The sequence below is a fragment of the Megalobrama amblycephala genome, linkage group LG24, assembly GCF_018812025.1.
Source record: "Megalobrama amblycephala isolate DHTTF-2021 linkage group LG24, ASM1881202v1, whole genome shotgun sequence".
NCBI lineage: Eukaryota > Metazoa > Chordata > Actinopteri > Cypriniformes > Xenocyprididae > Megalobrama > Megalobrama amblycephala.
Genome location: NC_063067.1, coordinates 28,102,899 through 28,118,166, shown reverse-complemented (window position 1 = coordinate 28,118,166; position 15,268 = coordinate 28,102,899). Strand labels below are relative to the sequence as shown.

The window sequence follows — 15,268 nt, the reverse complement described above, 5'->3', positions numbered from 1 at the left end:
GATTTACTGTGTTGAGCTATATAACTTGATTAGTTTTATGTAGATGAATGCATCCAAACAGTTGCACAACTGTCTATTAAAGGTGCCCTAGAATCGAAAATTTTATTTACCTTGGCATAGTTGAATAACAAAAGTTCAGTACATGGAAATGACATACAGTGAGTCTCAAACACCATTGTTTCCTCCTCCTTATGTAAATCTCATTTGTTTAAAAGACCTCCGAAAACAGGCGAATCTCAACATAACACCGACTGTTACGTAACAGTTGGGATCATTAATATGTATGACCCCAATATTTGCATATGCCAGTTCATGTTCAAGGCATTAGACAACGGCAGGCAGTATTAACGTCTGGATCTGTGCACAGCTGAATCATCAGACTAGGTAAGCAAGCAAGAACAATAGCGAAAAATGGCACATAGAGCAATAATAACTGACATGATCCATGATATCATGATATCTTTAGTGATATTTGTGAATTGTCTTTCTAAATGTTTCGTTAGCATGTTTTTAATGTACTGTTAAATGTGGTTGAAGTTACCATCATTTCTTACTGTATTCACAGAGACAAGAGAGCCGTCGCTATTTTTATTTTTAAACACTTGCAGTCTGTATAAGGGGAGCACGCGATTTAAAGGGGCCGCAGCCTGAATCGGTGCATAGTTAATGATGCCCCAAAATAGGCAGTTAAAAAAATTAATTAAAAAAAAATCTATGGGGTATTTTGAGCTGAAACTGTCAGTGGACACCTTAGACTTATATTACATCTTGTAAAAACTGGTTCTAGGGCACCTTTAAAACACATAATATATTAAAGTGTCTTTGCTTGGAAACATTTTGGATAATTTAAGTACACAAGTCAACAAAATATATAATCCTGTCCAAGTGGTTTTCGGATATTTTAATCAAAAAATCTTTCATAATTTTTTTTTTTCCTGGACAAGAACCACAGATCTAGAAGGGGGTACATTTGCCATCAAGAAACCAAGATTGATTCATTTTTATTTTTTTAGGGATATAAAATATTAAGGGGTTAGTTTACCCAAAAATGTTTTACTCACCCCCATGTCGTTCCAAACCCATAAGACTTTTGCTAATCTTCCTGAGAGATTTCTGTCCTTCAATTGAAAGTCCATTCCACCAAAACGTTAATGCTTCAACAAGTTCATACATTTGACATATTTTACCATATTTGATGTGCTCTATGTGTTGATCATACTTTATCTAAAAGCCTAAATTAAAACCGTTCATCATATAAAGTGATTGCGTCTCTTTAAAAGACATGTATTAAAGTGCTTGATTCATTCTGATTACTTTTACATTCTCTTTATGAACATTTTAAAGCAATAAACTTTTGGTAGAATGAACTTTCAGTGAAGGAACAGAAATCTCTGAGAGTTCATTAAAAATGTTCATTAAAAATGGGGGGGGGGGTCGCAAAAGGCACTTTCACGATCAAAGTGCACGCCACTGATAAGCATTGTAAATGCACTATTACAGTATACACATACCAATGAAACGCACAGATCTCCTCTTGTGCATCCTCCACTGGATGAGGCAATATCACTTTCGTTTCTATTTCAGATATCTCTTTTATAGATGCCATCAATGCTTTTGCCTTTCTAGATGTAATTACCGAAATCAAAACTGTCCATAAACTATAAATCCTCACGAAAACTTCAGTCAAGCCAGCTCGTGCGTCAACCTGAGAGATCAGCCTCCTTACCTTAAAGTGTCAAATTTCTCAGTTTCTGAATGGACGGTTTGGCTTGATTGACAAACGCTAACGTTCGGGCATGATTTATATACCATCAACCTGTCCTAAAACGTTAGCACGCTTTGATAGATGGTTTGGAGATCGTGTGTTTCTCCGTTCGAGAGCGCATTTCCTGTTCACATCCGTGACAAAACAGCTGATTATTTACGAACGGAAGCTCACAGAAACGTGAAAATGGTCTCATTTGAAAGAAAATATCCTAAGCTAAAAGATGGTATAGTGTGACTAATTGAAGCAGCCCTTATCAAAAGTGCGGGGGTCGACTTCTATCTTTTAAAAACTGCGGGGGTCCTGACCCCGTGCCAACGGCGCCCTTGAAGTAAATGATGACAGAATTTTCATTTTTAGGTGAACCCTTTAAACTGGTGATAGACCAGGATTTTAAATCCTCATTCAAACCTTAGCACATGTTCACAAGCGGTTATAAAGAAAACACAGGAGATGTTAGTGTGAAAGGTGAGCAGACCTTCAACACCATTTCTGTCCACTCAAATGTAAGAAGTACAGACTGTTCCCTACAAAGTGCAATATGTAGTTATGTGCACAAATATAATTTATTCTCTACTCAGTGCCTCAAACTAAACTTTTAATAAGATTTGTTGCCACAGACCTTGCATACTTTGGCAAATCTAGCGACAAATAACAGCGCCCACATATTCCAAATTATTGGGAGAATTTTAGTAGCAAAGAATGTTTCAAAGACACTGGCCTTGACTTATCTGTAAACAAAAAAAATATGAACATATTTTCACCAAAAACATATTCTCCTTACTGAAATTCATTTGATTTTTCTTCTTTTATGATTACATTACTGAGTTATGTTTAATACAATCTAATCAAAAAAGTCAGATTGTGTTATAGTATATTCTATAACATATATATCACACAATAGACAAGACCTTGTGAAGTAATATTTCTGTAATATTCAATTACAGCACAGGGCACAAAAGTATTAATTACAACAGAATCATTATATGAAATTAAATCACTAACAGAGTAAATGACGATATAAGTTCATTAAGATTCATTTCGCCTTTTTTCCATTGTCATTTTGAAGAGCAGCAGGGAGGAACCATGGGAAATAATGATGTGTAAAATAACACTTATTCTGTGATCTTTAGTATCTGTCTGCCACAACGTTTCTTCCAAATTGTCCATCATTTTACGTTGTATATGAGTGCTGACTTTAAAGCACCAACAGTTCCCTTATGTATCTTCTCAATCTTTTCTTCCTGAGTAAAAGCGAGACTCAGAGTTTTATTATACCCTGCATACTGTGAATCAATTTATGGACAGACTGCTTTAGAAGGACTAGAAACCTTCTGTCTGTCATTCCCTCCACAAAAGTAATGTAGATTGTTGCAAATGGTGTCATGAAAGGAAAAGTGAAATCAAGTCATGTTGCTATGAAGGTCATCGCTGACACAGTTACATACAATAACACCCGGGTGGTTTGACACCTGGCAAACTTCAGGTAAGCTGAGATTTGGCCCAACGAACCATGTTTGGGGAACTTCATTTACCTTCCATCACCTTTGCTCTAGTTTCTCCTGTAACGGCCATCTGTGCTTTTGTCTCTCCAGAAACAGGAAGAGGATGATGATGAAGAAGATATAGACATGGGAATAACTGAAGAAAAAGAGGAGGAACCTAAAGAGAAGGAGAAGCTCGGCAAACTACAGTTCTCCCTAGACTATGACTTCTCTGATGCCAAGGTAACTCAGTCACTTTACTTTTTACAGTATGTTTAAACAAATCAGCTTAATATCTAAGGGAAAGAGAAATGTGTACAAATTTTGCCTTTGCAGCTAGTGGAAATAAAATATTTTTTATTTATTTAATTATATATATATATATCCTTTTGGTTTTGAAAAATCCTTTTGGATTTGAAAAAGTTTAAATGTAGAGAATCTGTGGAGTCAAGTAAAATAACATTTTTTTACACCTTGAATACATGTGCATTTTAAAGATTGACAATCTTTTACAATGTAGCTGACAGTGGGCATCCTGCAAGCTGCAGATCTTCTCTCCATGGACAGTGGTGGCACCTCAGACCCGTACGTCAAAGTTTTCATTCTCCCAGACAAGAAGAAGAAGTATGACACCAAGGTGCACAAGAAAACCCTTAACCCTGTCTTCAATGAGACTTTCCACTTTAAGGTAGAGTATATATTTCAGTACAGTACGAGTTTACATCATCATCAAGTGTGTGTATCGCAAGAAACACAACTCTGTCACTGCACTCATGAGCTGATGTTGATTTCTAGATTCCGTTCAATGAAATGGGAGGAAAGACTCTGGTCATGTCTGTGTATGACTTTCGACCGTTTCTCGAAGCACGATGTAATCGGTGAGGTGAAGATTCCCATGAACACCCTGGACCTGGCACAACCCATCGAGCAGTGGAGAGACCTGGACAGCGCAGAGAAAGAAGAGGTAAACCTGTCCTTCATCTGTCATTCACATCATGTTAACTAGCAGCTGTCGCCATCTAATAATAATATAGTTAATGAACCAGTATTTCTAAACATGCTTTTATGCCCATAATGTTACATAATGCTGTTCTTTTCTACCTTAAAGGGTTAGTTCACCCAAAAAAGAAAATTATCCCATAATTTACTCACCCTCCATCCATCCTAGGTGTATATGACTTTCTTCTTTCAGCCGAACACAGTCAGAGTTATATTAACCCTTAAATGTATACCTCGGGTCTTTAGTGACCCGGGACATCATTCACTACCCTCCTCCTCATTCATTTTTTAAAGTTAGACATCAACCTTCTTGGTATTCCTCAATCAATTCATTATAAAGAATATAACAAGAAAAAAATCATAAAATTATAAAAGAATGCCTATTTTTGTATTCATTTTTTTGTAAAAACTGTATAGGGTCGCTAACGACCCGAGGTGTGTATGAGTGTACGTATATTTTTTCTTCCCAACAATAATTGAATCTTAGATGACGGAATAAGTGCAATTCACCTTTATTCCACCAGGTGGCAATGTCTGATACACAATGCTGAAGTGACGACTCAGACAGAAAACAAAATAATAAGAAAAACATGAAATGGCTCAGCGATTTACTGCAGAGCAAGTACTGAACGCAATCAAATATGACTGTAACTCTTACTGGATGCATCTGGTGAAGCTGTTAGCGATCGAAATATTGATTTTGAAGATGTTGAAAATTATATAGTTTTGAGAATACGTTTGAGATCGCGAATGGGCTCATATTCATGACCTCAAACATAAAACTAGCCTATTATTTGCTGAATTTACTGGGAAATGAGCTCTGACGAGGACAGTGATGATGGCATAAAACATCTGCTCAAAAGGAGCCCTTTCAAGCTCCAAAAGCTAACAAATATGCTTTATTTTATTCTTCTGTAATTGTTACTCTAATATCAGAGGAGTTTTATATTATCGCGACAGGTAGAGAACCTTCCGTGTTAGATATAGATTCGGGTCAATAAAGACCCCAATATGTAAGAATGATTGGCGAAACAGTCATGCATTTAAGGGTTAAAAAACATCTTGGCTCTTCCAAGCTTTATAAAGGGAGTGAATAGTATACAAGATGCACATCTATCCATCATAAAAGTAATCCACACGGCAAATGCGGACACGCAGAGGATAGAGCAAACTAAAACACTGGTCACGAATTAGAAGTCTAAAATGAAAATTTTTAAAGAGAAATTTTGGAGGAACTTGAGTTTATTGCCCAGCCCTATTTGTTTGAACCATGAGAGGCATCTACTGCTTGATGTGAGACACTATTAATGTATTATTAATTGAAAATGAAATCCATTTTTCAAAAATGATCACTGTCTTCATTTACTCACCCCTATGTTGTTCCAAACCCGTAAGATTTTCTTTCTTTTGTAGACCACAGATGGAGATGTTTAGCCGAATGTTCAAGCTGTCTTTTTAATACATTTTAAACTTAACAGTGAAGAAAAATACCATAGAGATGCATAAAAGTCAATAGCTTTCTGTGAGGATAAGATAGAAATTATGTTCTTATTCAGTTATAATGTTCCTAATCAAATCCAAGATTTAAATATGCAAATAAAAATATACACACCGATGAGCCAAAACATTATGACCACCAGCCAAATATGCTGTTGGTCCTCCATTGACTGCCAAAGGTGTGCTGTGGTATCTGGCACAGAGATATTAGCAGCAGGTCCTTCAAGTCCTGTAGGTTGCAAGGTGGAACCACCGTGGATCAAACTTGTTGGTAGGGTTGCAAAATTCTGAGAATTTTCAAAGCTGGAAACTTTCCATGGGAATTAACAGGAATATATGGGAATTAATGAGAATATATAGGAATTAACAGGAATTAATGGGAATAAACAGGGAATTTGCAAAATTGCAGGTTAGCCTATAACAGGGTACTTAAACATCTTCCAGCATAATTTTGGTTAAAACAACCAGATTTAATGTAATTTCAGTTTCATTTTACCCTGCACGTCCCTCAATCACATTCACACAGCACACGACTTACTGCAAGGATATTGAGGCCACACCCTCTGCATGCACTGTGCATTCCCCCAGTCCATAACAAGCACATTTGATCAAAAATACAGAAAAAACACTAATATTGTGAAATATAACTAAAATTTTAAAAAATGGTTTTCTATTTTAATATACATTAAAATATAATTTATTTCTGTGATGCAAAGCTGGATTTTCTGCATCATTTCGCAGTCTTCAGTGTCACATAATCCTTCAGAAGTCATTCTAATATGCTAATTTGATACTCAATTACCAATGTTGGAAACAGCCGTGCTGCTTAATATTTTTTTAAAACCTGTGATACTTTTTTTCAGGATTCTTTGATGAATACAAATTTAAAGAACAGCATCTATTTAAAATAGATATATTTTGTAACAATATACACTACTGTTCAAAATTGTGGGGTCAGTATTTTTTTTTCTTTCATTTTTTGAAAGAAATTAATACTTTTATTCAGAAACTATATAAAAAGTGATATTAAAGTGATATTATTAGAAAAGATTAGAGAAGATTTCTATTTTGAATAAATGCTGTTCTTTTTAACTTTTTATTCATCAATGAATCCTGAAAAAAGTATTACAGGTTCCAAAAAAATATTAAGCAGCACAACTTTTTCCAACATTGATAATAATTGAGTATCAAAACAGCATATTAGAATGACTTCTAAAGGATCATGTGACACTGAAATAAATAAAACATAACAATTGCTGCAATAAAAAATATTTATATTTAATGTTTGCTAAATTAAAATTAATTGAATGCAAAAAAGAAATAACTGTTATTTCATGTTATGACCAAACAAAATGTTTATATTTATGTTTGTATATGATATATTTTATATACATATTATACATTTATGTAAATTTAACAAAATTTCCAATTAATTCCTATAAAATCTCATAAATTCCTGTAAATTCCTGTTAAGTTTCCAAATTGGAATATTTCCAAAATTCCCGAGGTTAAGTTCCCGTAGAAAGTTTCCGTAGGTTTCCAGAAATTTACCGGAAACTTTCCGCCCCTTTGCAACCTTACTGGTTGGTCCAGCACATCGCACAGATGCTCGATTGGATTGAGAGGAATTTGGAGGCCAGGGCAACACCTTCAACTCCATTCCTCATTGCCCAGAGCATCACAGTCCCTCCACCGGCTTATCATCGTCCCACAGTGATCCTGCTGCCATCACTTCCTCAGGGAAACGGCACACACCTACACGGCCATCCACGTGATGTAACGGAAACGGGACTCATCGGACCAGGTGACCCTCTTCCTCTGCTCCAAGGTCCAGTTCTGGTGCTCATGTGTCCATTGTAAGCACTTTTGACAGTGGACAGGAGTCATCATAGGCACTCTGATTGGTCTGGGCTACGCAGTCACATACATCACTGAGTGCGATGTGACACATTCCTCCCATAACATCATTAAACTTTTGTGTGACTTGTGCCACAGTAGTCCTTCTGTTTGCTCAGACCAGACGGGATAGCCTTCGTTGGCCTTGTGCAACGATGAGTCATGGATGCTCGACACCCTGTCACCGGTTTGTTCCTCCTCAGACCATTGTTGGTAAAATCTCACCACTGCTGACCGGATTTAACCCACAAGCCTTGCTGTTTCAAAGATACTCTGACCCAGTCGCCTTGCCATAACAATTTGGCCCTTGTCAAAGTCGCTCACATTTTTATTCCTGCCCATTTCTCCCGCAGCCAACACGTTGATTGTGAGAACTGATTATTTGCTTACCATCTAATCTTCCCAGACCCCAATATGTGTCCTTGTTAGGAGATGATCAACAATATTTGCTCCACCCGTGACTAGTCATAATGTTTTGGCTCATATATAGAATTTGCATATTTAAATTTCACAGATTTAATATATTTTAATTGGTGGTATGTGATCGGACACCCAGCGTTTGGCATCATTCATGTCAGACCTTAGTAAACATTACTGAATTTTCAAATATTGGGTGAACTGTCCCTTTAAGACCAACAATTTTATTTTTCCCCCAACACAGCCTGAAAAGCTGGGAGATATCTGCATCTCTCTGCGCTATGTACCTACAGCTGGAAAACTCACCATCTGTATCCTTGAGGCAAAGAACTTGAAAAAGATGGATGTTGGTGGACTCTCAGGTACACACACACATAATGCACTGCCTTTTCTCTTTTCTTTCTCCTCCAGAGAGTGGGTGGAGATAAACTCACTCAGAAGACTGGATGTTCCTGCATATGCCATAACAATAAAATAATGTTTTGATTTGTGTTTTCTCTTTTCTGTTTGCGCTTAGACCATATATATTCGTATTTTATTAATTCTTTGTTTCAGCTTTAATTAATTCATTAATTGGTCATGTTTCTGTCAGACATGCACAGCAGGCTTCAGTGATGCAGCAGCACATTTGTGTCAGGCCTGTGCTTTAGTATCAGTGGTAGCCATGCAGAACAGATAGCGCTCACGTGCTGACTCTGCAGTCCTGCTTGCGCAGCGCCACACGTCCCCTCTAGTCAGTGCTCACTGCTGCCATCTGCTGGCGGCTCTGAGAACAGCACCACTTAAAACATTGCTGGGACCAGGATTAAAGGGTCCAAAAAGTCCTTCTTAACCTTCAAATCTTGAGTAAAATCTGAAGTGATTACAGAAAAGACCCAGGGTGCATCTTAATCATCTCCCTAGCTCCCTATCATGTAAACAAATTTGGGCAGTTGTAAGGACAGTAAAGACCCTGGCACACTACACATTGTGACACTGATGGTGACATGACAGCATCCTCATTGTACAATGTTACTACTGGTATTAATGAACAACAGAAGAACTGATATCTTTCTGACATTAGTTTTTAATGTTATTTAAAGTACATTATGATAAATGCTTTGCTTGTTACATATATGTGCAACATTTACATAAATTATACATTTCTATCATGTGTCATTATGTGAATTAAGTTGGCTCACACAATTTATGCTTCTTACTTCAGAACTTCTGTTAAGGGAACATAGTGAGCATCGATGCTCCCTGGTTATCACATGCATTATTGTGGGACTTTTTAGACAACAGACGTTTCAGTGCACTGGAAGGATGAGACAAAGCTTAAAATGGTCAACTCCTTGATCAGTGCCCTGACTGCTGAACTTGGGGGCTGATTGAGATGCACTCATGGTGTCTGTGGACTAATGGTTTAAGCCCTTGGTTGGTTGTAGGTTTGAACCCCTGCAAAATGCAATCCATGAGCTTGCACTATTCATTTAGGGGGACTGTCCCTGTAATCAATGTTTTACATATACTGTATATATTAGGGGTGTAACGATACACAGAAGTCACAGTTTGGTGAGTACCTCGGTTTTGGGGTCATGGTTCAGTATGATTTTGGTACAATAGGTCACACTTTGGTTTAGGGTCTAGTTCTCACTATTAACTAACTATTAACTGTGACTTTTGCTTCAATAAACTCCTAATTACTGCTTAGTTAGTAAGGTAGTTGTTAAGTTTAGGTATTGTTGGCTAGGTAGGTATTAGTTTAGTATTATTAATATACTATACTCATATTTTAATTAGCGTTTATTTTTAGCATTATTTTTTTTATATTTTATATTTATATTTTTTAAGTTTTAGTAATTTTATGTTTAAGTTTTTCATATTTAAAAAAATCATGTAATTTTTAAGTAAATTTTAATTTTAAAAAAATTCTGTTTAGCTTTAATTTTTAGCTTTACTTTTAGTACTGAAACATACTTTATTTCTAAAGTATTAAGGGTACTGTTTTTCATCTGATATTTATATTTTATTTTATTTCAGCTTTATTTATATTAGTTTAGCTTTATTTAAAATTGTCACCAACTCAATCAAAAGTCCACATCTGGAGAAAGCACAATGCAGACCTTTCTTTTAAGCATATATGTAAACAACATACTTAACATAAGATGCAACATATGAAACATATATACTTGCATAACAACTGGCACTGGTAAATCTCTACAGATCCCTACGTGAAGATTCATCTTTTGCAAAACGGGAAGCGACTGAAGAAGAAGAAGACGACAGTGAAGAAGAACACACTGAACCCGTACTACAATGAGTCCTTCAGCTTTGAGATCCCACAGGACCAGATGCAGGTACGCTTTACACGACTCAACACAAGAGTTTACCTTTTTGTGCTCCTTCAAACTTTGAGCACAATATCTGTTTTTCCTTAGAAAATACAAGCTGTGATCACGGTGCTCGACTACGATAAGATCGGTAAGAACGACGCCATCGGGAAGATCTGGGTGGGAAGCAAAGCGCAGGGCACTGAGCTTCGGCACTGGTCCGACATGCTGGCAAACCCACGCAGGCCCATCGCTCAGTGGCATCCTCTCAAACCTGAGGAGGAGGTGGATGCCACGTTAGCAGCCCTCACTGCCAAGAAGTAATTCTGTTCTTCTTCCTTCCCTCTCTCCTTTACCTCCTCCCTTCCTTCCTTCCACTTTTCAACATGCACTACATGTCATCTTACCCAGTCAGCACTGAATTACAACCATGGCCCACCAGCCTAAAGGTATTAAAGAAGACGATTCGGCCTCATCATCAGCTAAAACGAGATATTGGATCAGGGTGTAATGAGCAAGACTGTTTCTACTTTCTACAGATGTTTTTGAGGACAGGCCGAGCTCATAGGTCCGTATATCCTTGAGGTTTATTCACAGAAGTGATGTAAGCTCACATTCACACCCATATATCCAACAGATCAACAGCATTCCAAAGTTTTCCATCGGGGACCAGGGATAGAAAACACTGCCTCTTCCACTGCCTAATTTAACACATTCCTTCTAGATTCTCTGGTCATCTAGATGAAATCAGTTCTGTTACATTTGTTGAGTCTGAAAGGACAGTTGAAGAATGGTTTATCATTATGAATAAGTATAAAAAAATAAAATAAAAAAAAACTAGAGGAAATGGGAACTGGGGAGATAATTGGACTAGATGCTCCTGACCCAACCAGAAGGTATCTTTCAGGTGTCGATTACACTGCCTGCAAAACAACCTCTTCTTCCATTCTTCGGTTCCAGCTGTCAGCTGGCTTCTTCCACTGCCCAACATCCTACCAAACCCTGACAAAAAGGAGACAAGCCTTGAAACATCACGAAATAAGCAATTCTTAGCTGCCAGGGACGTCTTCCTGTTAGCATTGGTATATTTGTTTCTTTGTGTTGATTTCTTGTAAATGTCTTCTGCCTCAGCACTTTAAATGAAGGTGTGTTTTTGTTCCAGTCAATGCTTCGTTCTAGTCAAACTGCTTTTATTTTTTCCTGCATTCTGGAGTTTTTGTGTGTTTTTGATGTTCTGAACCCGCTCATTTCAGGAATAGTTCACAAAAAATGCAAATTAATTCATCATCGTCTTTCTTACGGCAGTGGAACACTAAAGGAGATGTTTTAAAGCATGTTCACGCTGCTCTCTTCATACAATGGAAGTCAATGGGGACCATCCAGCTTAAAAAAATATGACTCATCCATTCAAATACCAAGTCTTCTGAAGTCATTCGCTGCATCTGAAATCAAATACTTCTCTACTGTATAGTACGTGAAAAACAGTATGCAAACAGAGTAGCATGTCCGAATTCATAATATTCGAAAAAAAAACAGTAGGCGAAAAGTACCCGGATGACTTACTACTTCTGGTGAGATTCTGAAGTGTGCATACGATGGACACTTTACTATCCCATGAGTATACAGATGAAGGGACGTAACTGACACTGGTAGATCATGTGACAGTAACAACAAGGCTGTTGTAGTACGTCCGGATTTTACTCATACTAAAAGCATATAGAACATACTTTTTCTACGGTCGTGAAGGAAATTTGAATTCAAATGTAGTACCTACTCAACATTACGCGATTTCGAACACAGCTATAGAAGAAAGGTTCTAGAACCTCAAAGGTCAGGTGATTCATTTATAGAAGCTGTTAGGGGTTCCCATCATGTGATCGATTTATGGATTTAACTTCATTAATTTTGTTTTAATTCACTTTTAATATTAATTAAATTTGTAAACATACTTTATCAGTAGAAAATATTGAAATAACCCATTAAGCAAGAAAGGATCATGCACTTACTTAAGACATTTCTCATTTTATATAATCTTTTTGGCATATAGGGTTCTTCAAAACATAGTCAAGAACCCTAGGGTTGTCACATGTAGATGAACATGCACAAATCAAAGATTAATAGAGAGTCTTTTAATAAGCAATGGACACACAGGAGTATCAGAATCACAACTACACATTAACAGGGCTTAAATACACAGAGGAATCAAAGATAAAATGGAACAGGTGTGGGTACTAATTAACAAATAAGGAAACTAACTAGGGAACTGAGGAAAAAGGGAACAGAGCAGACAGAGTGAAAATGAAATTAAAACAGGACATAACAGAGCATAACCGTTACAAGGTTTCTGTACAGAACCCCAGTGAATCCAGTAAATCTCACATACTGATATTCAAGTCGTTATTCAAAAAATTCTATAAAAATCTTGCTTGGCACATTTGGTCGCCATTCACTTTCATTTTGTGGAAAAGAGCAGCTTGAACATTCTTCAAAATTTCTCTCTTTGTCTTCTACGGAAGAAAGTAAGTCATAAAGTGAGTGAACTATTCCTTTTCAGAACTTCCATCACTTTTTGTTTTCATGTTATTCTCAAATGTTTAAACCAGAAGTTCGTATGGTTTCACGAGAAGAGTTGATAGAGGGTACTGTTATGTGTGTATTTACTGCACATCTTACCAAACCGCTGAACTTATTTGCACTACTGGAATTGCATTCTGTACATGTTGCTCTATCAATCTCAATATGTGCTTATGTGATGGCGCATTCTTGATTCGAGCTGTCAGAGTTTGCATTTGTTTAAAAAGCGAAATTGTATCAACTGAAAGCTGCTTTAGGGCTTACAGTATGAGTCATTGTGTGAGGATGTGAATCTCAGAATATCATTTGCTTAAGACCGACACAGAAGTAAATCTTTGTGTATTTTATCCTCATATTGCCTGGAGAAACTCTTTTGGCAATGATGATACCTTGTGATATTGGTTCAGTTGTTAAGTATTATGGAAATTAAGCAAATTCGCAAACCTGATTTGGATCAAGACGTTTTTTTGGAGCATGATTTATTGAGTATAGACTTAATCAGGCCAAAAGCTACACGTAAAGACCCACAAGTGGATTTGAGTGAGACTTTGTTGTGTACATGCTGTGACCCATTAAAAACGCGCTCTCATAAGGAAACGTCACTTTACCGGCTTTTATCCTGCACCAGGCAACATAGAAACATCACTTTACTGCCACAATCAGATTGGATGAGTGTAGTAATTTTTATCCAATTACATTTAGGGTTAAAATGAAGTCTGTGATCATGAAATTCAAAAGCCCTATGATTTTGTCTTCCTGTGAGAACACAAAGGATTTTATTGCAGAATGTCAGAGACTTTTTTTAAATAATGAAAGAGGACAGATTTGTCAGAAAAAATGATAAAAGCACAAAAGAACTCAATTCTGCTCATGTTCTATATTCCAAGAAATCTCGTAATAGTTATGTGCGAGGAAGAGAAATGTTCACAGTTATCCAAAAAGTGAAAATTCTGTCATCATTTACTCACCCTCATGTCTTTCCAAACCTAAAACATAAAAGAAGATATTTTAAGGACAGTTTTTGTCCATTCAATGAAAGTCAGTGGGGTCCAAAATAAGATCGGACACCATTGACTTTCATTGTATGGACATTTTTCAAAGTATCTTCTATTCTGTTCCACAAAAGAAAGTCATACAAGTAAATGATTACAAAATTTGCATTTTGGATGAGCATTCCCCTTTAAGTCTTTAAAGGGTTAGTTCACCCAAAAATTCTTTAATTAATTACTCACCCTCATGTCGTCCCACACCCTTAAGACCTTCATTCATCTTTGGAACACAAATTAAGATATTTTTGATAAAATCAGATGGCTCAGTGCAACCTCCGTTGACAGCAAGTTAATTTATGCTTTCAAATGCCCAGAAAGGTACTAAAGACATATTTAAAACAGTTCATGTGACTACAGTGGTTCAACCTTAATGTTATGAAGTGTCGAGAATAATTTTTGTTTCCTTAAAAAAAACAAAATAATGACTTTATTCAACAATATCTAGTGATGGTCGATTTCAAAACTTAAATCTGAAATGACTGCCAAAGTCACGTAAACCATTGAAATTTCCAAATGTTTCTAAACACTTATAATGTAACGAAGCCTCATTTACTGAAATCACGTGACTTTGGCACTCTCCGGACCACTGATTTGAAACAAAAGATTCATAAAGCTTTGAATCTTCATGAAGCGGTGTTTTGAAATCTCCCTTCACTAGATATTGTTGAATAAAGTCCTTATTGTGTTTTCTTTGGCGTATACAAAGTATTCTCGTCACTTCATAACATTAAGGTTGAACCACTCTAATCACATGAACTGTTTTAAATATATCTTTAGTACCTTTCTGGGCATTAAAAGTGTTAATTGTCTTGCTGGCAATGGAGGCCTCACTGAGCCATCATATTTCATCAAAAAATATATTAATTTTGGTTCTGAAGATGAATGAAGGTCTTACGGGTGTGGAACAACATGAGTGTGAGTAATTCATGACAGAATTTTCATTTTTGGGTGAACTAACCCTTTAAGTTTTAAATATTTTAAATAAATATTTTAAATATATTCCCACCATCAGATGAGGTTAAGTGTGGGGCAAATTATTTTATCCTATTTTTTTTTTTTTAGTAAACACATACAATAAAGAAAATTGCAGTTGAAGCTATTTTGTGCCATTCAGATATGTAAATATCTGAAGACTGCAGAGACTTCATTTGAAAGTCGTTTCAGTGACGTTTCCCTGTATGAAACAGAAGCAGCTCTTTTGACAGGCTGTGTTCAGTTGCAATAGCAGGTATTTCCATCCACATTCACAGTGCCATTTGACATTTTTGCAGGTCT

General features: G+C 36.5%; 1 protein-coding gene across 1 annotated transcript in view; it reads left to right on the top strand.

Annotated features, from left to right (window-relative positions):
* Positions 1-14,237, top strand: part of syt2a (synaptotagmin IIa) — a 49,811-nt gene extending 35,574 nt beyond the window's left edge. Inside the window, 7 exon segments of the mRNA XM_048178845.1 lie at positions 3,361-3,492; positions 3,770-3,937; positions 4,045-4,095; positions 4,097-4,213; positions 8,303-8,420; positions 10,264-10,397; positions 10,479-14,237. Coding sequence (XP_048034802.1) covers positions 3,361-3,492; positions 3,770-3,937; positions 4,045-4,095; positions 4,097-4,213; positions 8,303-8,420; positions 10,264-10,397; positions 10,479-10,694 — 936 coding nt within the window. The 3' untranslated portion in view covers positions 10,695-14,237.
* The last annotated feature ends 1,031 nt before the right edge of the window (positions 14,238-15,268 follow it).